The sequence below is a fragment of the Cheilinus undulatus genome, linkage group 20 (assembly GCF_018320785.1).
Source record: "Cheilinus undulatus linkage group 20, ASM1832078v1, whole genome shotgun sequence".
Lineage (NCBI taxonomy): Eukaryota > Metazoa > Chordata > Actinopteri > Labriformes > Labridae > Cheilinus > Cheilinus undulatus.
The window spans coordinates 17,622,010-17,638,516 of NC_054884.1; the positions used below are offsets into that span (position 1 = coordinate 17,622,010).

Below are 16,507 nucleotides of genomic sequence, written 5' to 3' on the forward strand. Positions count from 1 at the left end.
TTTTCTTGAAGCTGGTAGCCAAAGGGTCTCTAAGATTGTACTACGTTACATACACTGTAATACATTACATTACACCTGAATCTACTAACATAGTGTTGGCAGTAGAGTTGCATTATGGGTATTGTAGGCACCAAGTTTTGACAAGGTAGGAGACTTTCTGGGGGAAAACATGAACATCTCTTGTTCTTTTGAATTAATTTGATCCATTTTAAAGCAAGGTTAAAAGGTTTGTTTAAAATAAGCACAAAAATCTCAAAGAGTAATTAAAACTAAGAGTTTCAGCTGAGGTGCATCAACCCTGGAAGTTAAAAAAAGAAAAAAAACGAGAGTCACAGTGACATCTCATATAGGGCTCTATGATTTCCGGGTTAACGGAATCGTGGACGGAATTGCAGAATTTACCAATAAAAACGAAATCTACTATTAAATGCAGAATATTGCAGAAATTGATTGCATTTGACTGAAATGCGAGGAGCAGGTGGCCTAGTAGATAAAGGCGCTCCCCATGTACGCGGGCGGCCCGGGCTTGAATCTGGCCTAAGGCCCGTTACCGCATGTCTCTCCCCCACTCTTGACCCTGTTTCGAACTCTATCCACTGTCCTCCTCTATCTAATAAAGGCACAAAAATGCCCAAAAATAAATCTTTAAAAAAAAAGAATTTGACTGAAATGCTGCTCCTTTTTAAAGAAGAATGTACATCTGGGGAATATATTCATGGGGAATTACTAAAGTGTAGCACAACCGTCACAAAAACTCATCCGCCCTCCTCCCACACTATAAAAGCATGTCAAAGCAGCTGCTCGAAACACCGGCAAACATCACCTAGCGAGTTGTACAAGTTATTTTACCTCACCACACCAGAGAGTCAAGGAGAGAGTGTCTATGCACGAGGCACACAGCTGTGACTTCAGGCTTAACTTGAAGACCTACTCACCTCTCAAAGCCTGTAAACTCGAGTCGGATGCGAGACTTTACGAAGTCCTGTAGTCTAAACGATGTTGCATTCGAGATTCAATTAGCTTAATAATTCCTCCAGTAGATACTGTTGTTCCTTTTGGTTGCTTAATGAGCCAATACGTGTCTGCATTAACTTAGCGGTCTGATATGAGGCAGAGGAACAGACAGCGAGGATGGAGAGAGACGAGGAGAGAACGTTACAGTCAGGAGTAGAACACAATGGACTGTTACATGTTGTGATAGTAAAGAAAAGTTTACGAAACAAGTTTACTTTTAACCATTTAACTTCAATGCCGCCTTCTTATTAAGTCACTATCACTTTGTGTTTGAGAGACAGAAGGATTTCTTCATTTTTGTTATTAACATCAGTTTGGAGCAAATGTGATTGTACACGTGTATGTGTCTTAAAATGCTGAAAAAATCTGACTGTTACACTGGTTATAATTATTTTATATCGGGGTTATCCAGACTGCGGCTCAAAAGCCAACTGCAGCCCTTTTTCAATAAAATAAAAGTTATTTCTATGTTAGAATGTAGATACTTTGTGTTAAAATGCTAAAATTTGGACCCTAACTGATCAGCACTATTATTAGATATTAAATACCCTCATTTATTATTATCTGAACAATGTAGATTTGATGCATGAAACTCATTTATGACAGTATTCTCAGACAGTGTTGTCATTTTCACCCTGCTAATGAAGTAGAAATGCATGTGTAGAACAAAAGAAACACACAAAGCTTAATAAATTGCCATAAGTGATGTTACTTAAGTCAGCAACTTCTACTTAAGGCCACAGCCTAAAACTACATAAGAAAATGCACCTGAGTGCACTTGAATACCTACAATAAAAAGAGATATCTCTGTAATATCACTGTTTGTCCATTGATTTAGATCTCCTTTAACACTTATTCAAGGGGATGGTGGTTTAAAAGAGGTGTAGTGCTAAAATGTAACAGATAACCTTTTAAAATCAAAATGAAATGAACAACAAGATTATATCAGCCACTTGAAACTATAGTTTTCACTCCTGATCGCAGTTGTCATTTTCACTGTCACGTCTCCATATGTGAAATAGGAACTGCTCAAAGCTTGATAGAAAGCTTCATGTGATGAGTCAGCACAAAATTTGAAGAAGTGCAGAGCATTTCTAACAGCTCCTCACGCTTGTTGAGGCTAGCAGCCTGAAGCTAAATGAGCAGCTTGCACCAAAATGCACTTGAATCAGTGACAATCTGTCGGCATACGGGGGGTTTGCATTGTTGATGATATAGCCACTAAGTTTTGAGAAGCAAAGGGATACAAAGAAAGACAGTATCTCTGATTTAATCTTTACTAGCTACTTGTGGAGAGTCAGACAATGTAAAATAACAGACATCTAATGCCTCTAATGTGATCTTTTAAATCCAGCTGTAAAGACATTTATCCTGCACTTTATACTTTGATCTGGGAGAGCATTTTAAGGTTGCTTGTCCATGTTCAGCCAAGGTACACACACTCCCTGATGATGCAGTTGCAGCCATGCATTAATGTAATTTTAACTTTTATAATAATTTCAAATTTATTCATCTTTTAGCTCTTTACCACAAGCACGTCTCAGAGGACTTCACAGGGGAGGATTGTACCTGAAGGGCTAATTAATAAACAGACAGTAACAGGACCAACGAAGCATTTCAGTATACAACAAACAGCACAGAAGGAAACAGAGCTGAGGAGTCACACTTTAAGACTTCATACTTTATCTTTTACTGCTCAAAGGAGACGAGGGGGAGTAAAGTAAATACAGGAAGGAAAGAGACCATCATGACTAAGCAAGTAAGAAAGAGGACAAAAGTAAGGAACATTGTGGTAAACAAGAAAAACAAGACCTTCTAATAAGGTTATTATCTTTAGAAACCTTTAAACCTATGAGTCACAGCCAGCAATTTCAGAGCCAATACCTTAAAACAGCCTGAAGCAAACTTAACTCCTGTTACATGTTAGAGCTATAAAATGACGCAACTGTGATTAATATTCTCCTCTATCTTTCCTATCATCCCAGGCCCAGAGGAAGCAGCTATGGGTGGCGCTGATTGAAAAGGCCCTGGCCAAACTCCACGGCTCTTACTTTGCCCTGCAGGCGGGGCGCGCTATCGAGGGCCTGGCCACGCTGACAGGGGCTCCGTGTGACTCCCTGATGCTGCAGGTCAGCTCCACCAACCCCAGGGAGGAACCCATCGACACGGACCTCATCTGGGCCAAGATGCTTAGCTCCAAGGAGGCAGGGTGAGTGGAAAAGAGGAGACGAGGGTGGGACTATGACTCTACAAAATCAGAATGGAGAAAACCCCAAGCTACAAAGGTGCTGAATGCCAGTTTGGCAGCATACCTCAGTTGTAGAGAGGTCCAGTAATTGCCCTTTGATATTTGAGTGTTCAAAGCAAAATTAGACAACAGAAATGCAAAATCATTCACAGCCAATTTACAGCTCTTTTTATCAGAAAACCTGCAGTTTCATTCAGTATATCAGGCTAAAATGGGCTGAAATCATGAACACATTCACACAGTGATACATCATTTGATACATATCAGAACTTTATAGATACATACACAAAGAGATATGTTAGCTTTTGCTTAATTATAACAGGCAAAACTTTGATTGAATTAGATGCATATAAAAAAAACTCTAGTAAGGAGAGCTTTATTGACTAAAGGTGCTCTTTAGACTCATGTGGTCATGAAATAACAAAAAAAGGTACCATGCACTCTCTTTAAACAGTTAACATGCCTTTATTTTTACGCCACAGTCATGTAGACCTTGAAAAACACTTTCAAAACACTTAGCTGATAATTAGGGCAGTTACCAATATTTAAAATAAAAACTTAACCAATTGCTAATACTGATGCAGTGTTAATTTATGCAGCTATTTTTCGTTTTAGTCTTAGTCTTTAGAAAAAATGTATTTGAGTATAAGTCAGGTTTTAGTCATTTCCACACTTTTTAGTTTTTAATCCAGTTTTAGTCGACAAAAACTCAGAAACATTTTAGTCTAGTTTTAGTCCATAAAAGGTCCTGACATTTTAGTCTTTACTTTCAGTCCAAGCATTTATTTTCTTGCTTAAATTTGTTACCAAGTCATGGTAGTGTATTCGCTGCACTCTGCCAAACCTGGGGTCTCTGCTTTCTACAGCTGAGAGGCAGAAGAGCCACAGCTACATTGTTTTTTTGACAGATTTACCCACAGTAGAGAAATATCACAGATTTTGAAAGTCCGACAAAAACTACATTACATTTTAGTCTAGTTTAAGTCATCTTGACAATAACTAAATTTTTTGTCAGTTTTAGTCATCACAGATCTATTTCTGTTAGTCATGGTTTTTTTCATGAATTAAAAAGGCTGTTGACGAACATTTTTAGTCATAGTTTTAGTGACGAAATTAACACTGTACTGATGTTTATTTTTCATCACTTCTTCTGGTGCAACATTTCATCTCATTTTTGACCATGGAAACAGACGACAGTTTGTCCAACAGATGACTTCTAAGTCCATTAAAAGATCTCTCATTGATCAAGCATTAAGGTGTACCAGGTGCTAGTATTAAATGGTTGACCACAACAGATTAACACTAGCTACTAATCCAGGTTCATGACACAATGTTTGCCAGTGGCCAATTTTCCAACAGAGCTGATATCAGCAGATATGGATTTTAAATCACTGCGTTGGTGCATCCCTTGCAAGATTTATTATAGTGAACTAAAACTAACAAAATAACGAAAACTAAGATATAAAAATTATTTTAGTTAACTGAAACTACATAAAGCCCAAGCTTTACAAAAATGAAACTAACTGACATAGTTCTGTGTTTACAAAATGAATGCAAATAAACTAAAATTAGGGACAACATCTGTTTAGTTTTAGTCTTTGACAGCAGCAGACTGACAGATACAAACACTAAAACCTGGAGAAAGTAAAATGGCCTGATTTCATTGAAGAAGACATCAAACAGTGGTTAATGTTAGGTGTTGAATTGTCATCAAACATCAAGTTTGTATAAGTGAAATGAAAAGTGAAGAGTAGCCTGTTTTAATGTGTTTTTAAAACTGTATGTAGTTTATTTTTCTGACCCTTTTGGGTCTCGCCCATGACAAATATCAAGTAATCCTAAAAAACAAAAATAAACCGGATAATAGGACTAATTAAAAGAATCTTTTTTTTTCAAAATAAAAACTTATATATTATATATATATATATATATATATATATAATATATATATGTATTTAATTGAATTTTTCATTTACATTGTCACAATTCCGTCAACAACTCATGATGATGATGACTCATCTGACTTATATGTACCTATACATCCACATGTACAGTGCTTAACAAATTTATTAGACCACCTGTCATATTTGTCTCAAAGACCATCCAGCATCGTGAAGTGCTTTAATGTGGACTCTTTCATTTTCAGTCAGCTCTCCACGTTTTACCATTTTGAACAGGAATGAGGGATTTCAAACTGAATTCACCCAAATTTTGAGCCGCCTCACTGGGCTTCTCTGAGAAGTCAGAAATTAATCAAGCATAACATTCAACCACTAAAACTCATTTTTCTCTTCAGGAATGCAAGTAAATAACTATAATTTGACATATAAATCAAGAAATATTAATGTGCTTTACTATTTTTCAGTTTTTTTGTAAATCAGTAAATTTGAAAATTCATGGATAACAATAATGATTATATTTTAGCATTAAAAATATAATTTTGGTTAAAGAGCTTCTACATATTGGTGTATTAACCATTGCAGAAACATAAAAAATGATTTTGGTAATTACCAATGCTTCTAATTTAGGGCAGCTGTGGCATAAACCTTACTTTGGTTAGGGTTAGGGTGGTCTAATAAATTTGTTAAGCACTGTACATACCTATATACACATGGTACATACAGCGTATAGAGACACAAAAAGACAAAAAAATAAATAAATAAATAAAATAAAGGATACACACATATATTGCATCTTCCATAAGTGATGTGCATCATGATTCATTTTAGTATTTAAATCAGCATTAGAGACGGCTCTTCACGGTCCACCCACAGTACTGATATAATTTAAATAGTCTCCCCATTTTACCAGATAATTCACAGTTTTGTCATTACAACATAAAGAGATTTTTTTCATATGGTGCTACTTTTGCCAGCTCTGTAAACCACTCAATGAAAGTAAAAGCTAAAATGGAAAAATGAAGTAAAAATGAAAAAAACTAAACTGAAATTGAAAACAAAAAGTAAAAATGAAGTTTAATAAAATACTAAATAAAAACTAATGAAGAATCCCTAACTGTTATAACCTCGATCCCTTGTGTTTATAATGAAGTCAGCATAACCTTCCTGATGAAGGCAGAAATGCTTCAAAGTGTGTTTTTGGGAAAAATAAGGCATTTTAATTGTTTAAAGAGGGTGCCTTTGATTTTTTTCCTTGTAATTCAAGATATATATTTAAAGACTATAACTTATCTAAACATTTGAAGGAGAAATATACCAAAAGCTGAGAATACTTACCATTAAACTTTAGTCCTTACTACAACAAAAAAAATGAAACAAGTACAGGATTTTGACTCTGTATTTCATCAGAAGTATAAAGGCTGGCGAGCACTGTTTTGCATCACTATAGCTCTAAGGAGATTTTTCTGTAGCTTAACCAGAGTGTGCTGAAAGAGACAAAACCATGTGATTAATTTAAAAATTGCATCATGATTGATGCATTAATGCTGACTGACCAACTTGAAATATATACTCTTTAAATATTTGGTGCATCATAAATACAAACGTACATCATAACAAATGCCTTAGTCTTATACAAAGTATTTTTTGGCATAGACTCAAAAAAGCTTCTTTGAATGGCTACTGATGTAATGATTTTTTAATTGTGTCTTATAAGTCCTATGTTGTCTTTGCTGTTAGCTTTCTGATGGGCGCATCCTGTGGAGGAGGCAACATGAAGGTGGACGACGCCGTCTATGAGTCTCTGGGTCTGCGGCCTCGGCATGCCTACTCTGTCCTGGATGTACGAGACGTCCAGGGTTACAGGTATAAACACAGTGCAGAAGGAATGTAAACAAGTGTGTTCATCATGACTTTTGACAGTGTTGGACTCTTACTGATTTTTAACTCAGATAGTGGTGGCGAGCTTCCCCTCCATCCCACTCAATAAATCACTAGAAACCATCTCCAAGATATCAAAACCATTTACGCTTCTTGAGCTCTTTTAGATCCTTTAGTCTGTTACATAGCATCCTGAATATTTATTTTTTCATCTTGCTATCAGCTCTTACTCCCACCTTATATCTTTTATTTGTATAATGATAGTAGACTTGAACATCAGATTAGATGAAAGCTTATTCACTATGAACTGTAGTATCTGTTGGCTTCCTACCCACATATGACTAAAAGGATTGCATTTCCAGTGTGAGTATGCAAAACAAAAGGAAGTTCTCCCATTCATTTTTTCCATGGAGTTTAAAGCTTTTTTCGATAGGCCCAAAGTTCTTCTAATTTAACCATCTGTGCAAAGATTAACAGCTGCAACAGACAATACTGGGTACCTTGATTAAACACTTACAGATTGTACTGAACACCTAAAGCTGAGAGGGTTAAATATGACTCCCATGGTGTTGTTTGAAAGGAAACATTGACTTGCATTGCTTGTTACTCTTAAAAATGGCAGCTTTGAGTGAACTAAAGGCATTTGTTGTAACCTTTCCAGGATATGTAGCATGTTTGTAGGGGAAAATAATGTAAAAATGCTCATTTTTCTGTCTCATTCATGACTGCTGTTAACTTCATACATACTGAAACTGATGGTACTTTATGCTGGATTTAGCTTGAAGTAACTTACATCATCTGAAATTCTGTTTTAAAAAGCAAATTCATAAACAGTCTTAAATTAAAAACATTAATAAGAATAAATCGTGAATTTTGAATGGGTGGAACAGATGCACACTTAGCACAGGGATTTCTTGAATGATTCAGTGGTAACAGGGCTAGAGGCTTGTTGCCGATGGAGAACAGGTGCACGCCGCCTCCATTTGATCGCTTTGATCATGATAGCATTGTGAGTCAACACAATGGAGGCTTCTTCTGTCCCACCTGTGAGGGGAAGTTGAGAGGAACTGTAAATCCCAGACGCAATTTGCTCAAGAGCCACAAAGAGCCACTTTAATTTAGTGCCATGGAGCACTTGGAGTGAAGACTGGGCCTCAGTCCTTGATCTAAAACAAGCCTGAGTCGTCCTGCTGGCAGTCTGGAGGAGATGAAAAGCAGCTCGGAAACAGTGATTCACCCCCATCTCTTTTTTTTGTTTGGATATTGGGACTCCACTATTGTTTCTGTTCTAACTCCTGTGTTCTTCACTGTAGGGAGGAGGCAGTAAAATAAAATGGATTGTTAAAAGATATGGCAGTCGTTCATAAGAGAAGCAAAATGAGTCTGCAGAGATGAAAATACTGCGCTTTAACCAGATCCTCCTTTTAGCTCACACTTCTTTTAATAACTCCCTCTTCCAAATTCTCACCTTTGCTTCAGATTATTGCGGCTGCGTAATCCATGGGGTCGCTTCTCCTGGAATGGCAGCTGGTCGGATGAGTGGACAGACTGGCCGCAGCACCTCCGGCACGAGCTGATGGCTCATGGCAGCAGTGAGGGCGTCTTCTGGATGGAGTACACTGACTTTATAAAGTAAGATTCACACTCAAAGATGAACTGTATTTTATTTATTTTTGTTCATATCTAAGCCATCCTAAAGGGGGTTTTGGGTTACTACTTTTGGAAAACTGTGGTTGCAGATGCTAGCTCATTGGCATCATGAGAATCCAAAAGTGATAACACAAGAGCCATGGCAAAGACCCCCTCCATGGCCAAACATCTAGTCTACCATGAAGTATAAACCTGCTTCTGTTTATGTCTCAGTGTCTCCATTTAGACAGGATGCAACATTTATGCTTCTATACCTTTAAGACTGAATGACCCACTGGTATCTGTCTACTTTTAAGACCTGAAGGGGGGTGCAGATGGCCAGTAGTTAGATGATGCCCTGTGTATTCAGACGGCCAGGGTAGAAGTCCATCCTGTGATTTCTTTCCAGTATGTTGTTCGAGTAGGTTCTCATTATTCCAGGTCATGGTTATCCAACTCTTCGTCAAGAACCTCATTGAAGTCCAGTTGCCCCCTTCACGAAGATTTGGATTTCCAACATGTTGTTTCCCTTTTTCTTGCGCTATCTGCTGTCCTATAAGAGTTTTGGATAATCTCATTGTTTTGGAAATATGCTACTGACAAACGATGTTGATGACTTAAACTACGACTAACAGTGTTTATTGACAACCTTTTTCCATGAACAACGCTAAACTAAGATTAGCTAAAAAGATCTTTCTTTCGCAATAAAAACTGTGACACAAAGTTAATTTACTTTTCATCAGTGAGACCAAATGAAACTAAAATGTTAGAGCTGCACTGTCAGACATTCAAAATTCATGATACTTCTCTGGTGTGTTTATAATCTGTTAAAACACAAAGAGAGATGAGGTGAGAGAGCCAGAGGAGCAGATATCTCTGTGTATTTCAGAGAGAGCACAAGCTGTTAGGTATCTGTACCTCCTTTGTGTATGCCAGTGGTAGTATTTGCATCAAAATTAAACCAAAATGTTGTACCTGGTTGAAAAATTTCAGCTCTAGTAACATTCAGACTTGTAATTTTGGCTGCACTTGCAGGACAGTCCTCTTTGTCATCCTTTACTCTAAACAGCCTTTGAAACAGGTCAAATTTTTAGTAAGTCCTGTTATTTAAAAAATAAATCCAATGAGGAAAACTGTTAAAACTGTCAGGGTAAAACATAAACACACAGTATGCAAAATTCCACCACCGGGGGGCTTGCAATCAAAACAATAACAAAATATGAAGAGTACAGATCTCTGCTGCTTAGTTCTTGTTTTGTGTTGAAGACTGTGTTAAGTAAAAACAGCAGCTCGAATGTGGAAGTGCCTTTTCAGTGCATTTTTACCTCATTATGAGAATTCAAATCCCTGATCTGATCTGCAGAGGCTGTAGATGTCCTTGTGTGGGCTCTCCTGGGCCAAAACAAAGATCCAGGCATTTCGGGATGGCTTGGATGCTTCCATTGAATCTGCATCTATGAATAGTGAGAGCATGACTTCTGGAGCAGTCCACCTGTCTTGGCAGCATAATCTACAGATCCACTGACTGCATGGCTGAGATCAAGCACAGGCTTGTATTCTTGCAGAGGCTGATGGGTTCGCTGGGCGAGACAGTTTTCCTGGTGTCTGAGCATGCAGACCGAGTTTTTCGGTTCTTGGTCCTCCCTGTCTTACTATACTCTTGTAAGGTCGGGACTCTGACTGATGGCAAGAGGCACTAATGGACTCCTTTGTGACTACTTCTCTTTGGTGCATTTTTGAGGAATGTTGTGTGTCTAATGCTGAGGAGAGTGGGAAGGGAAGGGTCAGCTGCTGGATACAGGAACAGCAGCTGAGTTTCCACAGGCGCCTGGCAGACTTTTCCAGGCCTGATCCAGCTCACTGCACACTGTGTACCCAGGACCTGTTGGGCTGGACCAGATGTAGGGGGGCGGCTGCGTGTGTTGTGAAGGGGATAGTTGGGAGGATACATGAGAGATGGGACCTGGCACAGGCCTGGATGATGACGATCAGCAGGCCAGAGCTGTACAGATCCATGGCTGAAGCTGTAAACTGCTGAACTGGCATATGCTCCCATATCTGACCTGACCTAAGGGTTTTACGTTTGAAATGTTTGTACTACAGGTAGTCATCTGCTACGGAGGCTGAGCATTTTAGTAAATGTTTTTCTGAAATTCCTCAGGTTTGGGAAGCTTTCTTTCAAAAAAGTTTTAGAGGGTGTTTTAAATGCTTCCTGAGGTTTGAATTAGTTAAATTATAAAACTCTATTATCTTTACTTGAGCAAAAATGTCAAGTTTTTTGACTCAAATAAAATCATAAAGATGACCCCTTGTTATCAAAAACATCTCAAAACTTGATTTTTCTCTGGAAAGAAAGGACAAACTTGTGAGCTGTGCCTTAATTTAGTCTAAAGTTGAAAGCATTCTTCCTTGGCTACAAGATTTATAAAAATCCAGATAGAACTTTATATAATTCTGCTGACAATTAGCCAAAGGCACAAACAAAAACAAATAGCCTCCTTAACATGGTAGATAACTCCCCAATATCCTGTAAATGCATCATTAGGACCCGAGTGGTTTACAGGATGAATGGCTCTGTAATCTTTGTCTTTGTGGATTTAGCTGACCATCTGGACACCAAACTGAGTGACAGGATTGTTGTTGATTTTAGTGCATTGTGTTTGTTGACAAGTTCATCATACACTTGTTCTTGCACCGTGGTGTTGTTATGGTTTGTGTCTTTTTTTATTTTGTGGTTGCTTTTGTTGCCACAGGATTTGGCAGACGAAGGCTGAGACTCGCCGTGGCTCTCAGTCTGTCTCATCGTATTAGATTAATTCTGTCATTCATTCACTCACAGAGCTCAGCACTGACCACTGTTTTCTTCTGCATTTACATGCCAGTGTGTACATCCTTCCTTTTATAAGATTTAATTGGCCAGTGACCTTGTGGAGGTCTGTAAACAAGAGATGATTATCCCACCTCTGTGGAAACGTCACAAGGTCAAAGAAATGCAGGAAAGAGAGTAAACAAGTCATTAGGAAATTACAACCACACTGTCAAAATAAACCAACTGTGCTTGTGCATAGACGATGTTGTTGATGTGGCCTGCTGTAAGTGACTTACAGTATTCTGAAAACAGACTACCTACGGCATGTTAATATCCTGCTGCTGCTGTTTAAAGAGTGTAAAGGTTGACAACCCACAGAAAAATCTAACATCATTAAAAACCATTCATCATTAGTCTTGCTTTGCGTTAGGAAATACTGGCAGACAGTATTGTTATTTATTTAATTGTGGTCTTTTTTATCAATGAAAGTGACGTTTATTTACACAAATAGCTGAGTATGTGTCAGTAGTCACTGTTTGTGTTTGCAGTGCTGGAAGGAAACATCACCACATGCTATCCTGAAAAAAAAGATCAGACCAACACTTGTGAAATATATTTAAGGATGTTAGTGCGACTGAAGGGATGGAAGGGGTGGAAGGGGTTGTATCAACACTTACTGTATCTTACACAGAGAAACCAGAGCAGCAGTTGGATCCTACACACACACGAAGGAAGATTTCAATCAGTTTTTTTATTTCAAATATTAGGCCTAAGTAGATATTTGTGTTGCCTTGAAAGGCAGCCACAGCTTTGTAACATGTTAAAATGTAATGGTTTTATAAATTTCATAAGGACTGATTCCACACTGAAAAAGCTGAACAGATGTCTACTCAACGCAAGTCTAATTAATGCAATGTGTTTAATCGTATTAATTGTTCTTTACTGACTTTGTGTCATACCTCACAGCTGTGGTTTGAGTTTTTGTATGGATCTCAGGAAAACCATCTTTTTTAACTTTAAGAAACATGAGCTTTAACATGCAGGTAAAAAAACAAAAAACAACTTTAAGACAGAGGGAAGGGTAGACAGTGAGATCTTAAATGAGTATCAACTGTAACCTGATAATGTAAAACATTTAAACAGTGTGTGCAAACAGCCTTTGTGATTTATCATTCAACAAAGTTTGACAAGGACCTAAAGAAAGGTCCGCACAACTCTGCAAAGTGACTTCAATAACGGAATAACAGCAAAAATAACTAAATAACTGCAGAATAAAAGTATTATTTCATTTACACAAGAACTGATTGCACTTTGACTTTGAAATTTGTTCCAGAAGTCTACCTTGCCTGATATTATTATAAGGGACCTATTGACAGGCAGTATGCATACAGTTAAGCCCTTTTCCAAACACTGATTTTACCCTCATTACCCCACAGATAAGATCATTCAAGGCCTCGGATTGAGATATGCTGCCGTTTTTGCTCATGATGCATAAACTGCAATGTATAATTCACATTTCACCAAAAATATTAACTTTTAGCACATTCAGACACAATGCTGCTTTTGCTTTAAGGGCAGGGTGCATGCGCTCCATTTTCTATGCATTACAAAACAAGTGCATCACAGAATGTTGCATAGTTATCATTTACTTTTGATGATGTTGTTTTTATAACCATGGGAAGCTGAAAAAAAGATCATAATCACCCGACATTAGAAATGAGAGACCTGTGATTTAAAGTGGTCGATGAGCCTGTTTAGGTCCCAGAGCAGTTGAAGGAGAGTGGCAAAACTTTAGTCTATATCCCTGCCCAATTGCTACAAAGGGCCTTTGTGAAAAAAAAAAGAAAGAAAATTAAAAGGTACCTTCATTTTTAGGAAAAAAATTTACACCTTTAAAACCTTTTGAACCTTTTGAAGTCATAAATTTACATGAAAAAAAATCAGAATTTCTGAATTTTAAAGATGTAAATTTAGAAGAAAAATGTTCAAATAAAAAAGTCATCCTTTTTGATTTTATAAACTCAAAATTTCAAGTTTATAGTCATCATAAAATTGTAAACTTAAAGGAAAATAAATTCCAAACACTGATTGGATCGGCGTCGTCTCCCTTCATGCTGTCAGCGTGTTGTTTCTTCTGAATAGCCCCAGTTTACAGCAGTGTCTCTTCAAAGTCATGCTAATGATAATTTGAGGATTCTGGGATAAAATTACATAATTTTTCCAAAACGGCTTCATCTGGTATGATTTTCTCCCATGCAATAGGCTACTTTCTACCTCATATCATCAAAAGTTCTAATTTTTAGTTCTCATAAATTTGTGACTATTTTTTTTCAACATTTTGAGTTTTTCTCATTTTCCAAATTTTAAATTTCAAGTTTTATCTCGTAAACCTATGACTTAATACACAAAAAATTCTGAGTTTGTTTTCTTGTAAATTAACAACTTTATAGGCTAAACAATCATTTTAATACACACTTGATATCATTGAGCATGAGCACTCTCAACTGAAATCCTGAGATTAAATAAAGAAATGAATGAATGAATTCAGAGCAAGATGATCAGTATGTAAAGATAGGATAATTTTAGATTTAAACAATATTGTGTTTGAAAAAAAAGAAAGATTTAAAAGCTGTAAGAGAAAGGGTCACACTTGCCTACCAACAACAAAATCTAATCAATGGATTTGGTGTGAGAAAAGGCTGACCTAAATGAAACAAGCTTGTGTACCAGGGTGTTATGTCCACTGTGTCTAACAAAATCAGAGCTGTAATATATCTAGAAGGATCAATAAAGCGACTGTCCTTTTGTTCGACTCAAACCTGAAAAATGTATTTGTTCTGGACCAGAAACCCATCTGTCTTCTCACTGTTTATTGTTTTCTGTGACGGGAGAATAATCTCAGCTCTGTCGCTACATAACAAACCTACAGACTGCTTTTGCACAAAGTAACCATGGTCAGATTGTTGGAGAAACTTCAAGGCACTTATATTGACTCATATGCACAAAGCAGACAAACAGGACTGATGTGGATTATAAAACACCTTTCAGATAGACGTGACGAGACAACTGCAGACTTATTTATCTCCAGGGATCAAAACTTACTGTAAAACTTCAGCATTTTCTTCCTCTTTTCATCCTGATTGTCAAAAAGACCAAAGTAAATGTAAGACAGGTGTCAAAGTGAGGTTAGGAAGTGATGAAGCAAGGAAAAAAACCTTAAAAAGAGGAAAAAACATCTCTCAGGGGGTTTGGCTTTGAAGTGAGAGGTCTGATATGTTAGCGAGGTAAATGGTGTTTGTACAGCAGCACCCTCATGGGCTATGCTAACGTTAAAGAGCTGCTTGCAGGAGGAGCAGCAGGTCAAACTGTTCCCTCCTTGATCACGGTATGCTAAGAGAAGGCTCTTTTCTCTAATTTGTTTCCCTTCACAGGTACTTTGACTCAGTGGACATCTGTAAGATCCACTCAGACTGGCAGGAAGTGAGGCTGCAGGGCTGCTTTCCTAGCAAGGCGAGTGGGCCGGTCACTGTCACGGCGCTAACTGTGCTGGAGCGAACGGCGTTGGAGTTTGCTCTTTTCCAAGAAGGAAGCAGGTAAACAGATTTGTCCAGAGCATTTTATATAACCTGCACCAATCCCCCCCATGTCCTTATTTTTCTTAAACTAACCTGTTCATTCCCTCTCCAGACGTTCAGACACAGCCGACAGCCACCTCCTGGACCTCTGCATCATGGTGTTCCGAGCCTCCTTTGGCAGCGGCAACAAGCTCACTCTCGGCCGCTTGTTGGCACACAGCAAACGAGCAGTGAAGAAGTTTGTCGGCTGCGATGTGATGCTGGAGCCTGGCGAGTATGCCGTCGTCTGCTGCGCCTTCAACCACTGGCAGATGAACGTCAGTGGGACAGGAGGACCACCGACGCCAAGTAGGTGTTCAGACATGACAGGAAAAAATGTTTGTTTATGCCATCCAATCACTGGGCTCCTAAAGCAACTGCAACCCAAATATACAATAGCCATTGGCTAATGGTTATTGAATTGCTTGTGGTGCTGAAATTTTTGTTGAATTCCTACAGGACAGGAATAGATTTCGGTATTAACCACATGGTTTGGACAGACGTGAGGGCCGAGCAGGGGCAACATTTAACCATAAACTGTCAACCTCATTTCACCAGCAATGGATTATGGTGGAAAAACACCCTTAGCACTGATGATAAAATATTTTGAAACTGAAAAAGGTCAAAATGATAAGTTTAAAGGCTCAAAATCTGAGATAAAAGTTCAAACTTATTAGCTCAAAAGGTTCAAATATGGCATTTAAAGTAAAAAATTATGTTTTTAAAAGGCAAATATGTAAGCTAGGAAGTTGAAATCATGATTCTTAAGAGTCAACATATAAGATAAATTTAAAATCATCAGTTTAAAACATCAAAGCATGAGAAAAACATTTACATTTTTAAATTTAAAGGTCAAAATATTACTTAGAATTTCAAATTGAGGATCTAAAAGGTCAGATTATGAGATGAAAGTCAAAGTAAGGAGCCAAAATGGTCAAAACATCCTAATCATAAGTCTGAAAGGTGAAAATATTTCTTAAAAAATAAAAATTGTGGATCTAAAAGGTAAAAAATTATGATAAAAAGTAAAAACTGTGAATTGTAAAGGTCAACATATGAAATTAAAGTCAAAGCCATGACTTTGTGTTAAAACTGTAAGGTGCAAAATTAGGATTATGAAATGAAAACAAATGTATTTTACCACATTCCTGACTTTTTATCTAATTATTTTAACTTTTTACTTTTTGTTATTTTTATGACTTAACAAGGATATTTTAGATCGTCATGGTTAAGTGTACATTTTTAAACTGGTGGAAATCTGCAGACCTCAAACCAGTGGGCCAGTTATGATAAAAATATGATATGAGCTGGTGGGCCGGGTGTAACTGTACCCCAGGCCTTGAGTTTGACACCTCTGCTCTAAGGCCAACTTAAATTAAAAAAAAAAAAAAACACTAAACTGATTTCCCTGAAA

General features: G+C 37.5%; 1 protein-coding gene across 2 annotated transcripts in view; it reads left to right on the forward strand.

The window, feature by feature from the left end:
* Positions 1-16,507, forward strand: part of capn15 (calpain 15) — an 81,597-nt gene that overhangs the window by 53,449 nt on the left and 11,641 nt on the right. For both annotated transcript variants that reach the window (XM_041815389.1, XM_041815388.1), the window contains exons 5-9: positions 3,000-3,223; positions 6,901-7,026; positions 8,521-8,673; positions 14,911-15,072; positions 15,167-15,402. In XM_041815389.1, coding sequence (XP_041671323.1) covers positions 3,000-3,223; positions 6,901-7,026; positions 8,521-8,673; positions 14,911-15,072; positions 15,167-15,402 — 901 coding nt within the window. The remainder of the gene's footprint in view (positions 1-2,999; positions 3,224-6,900; positions 7,027-8,520; positions 8,674-14,910; positions 15,073-15,166; positions 15,403-16,507) is intronic.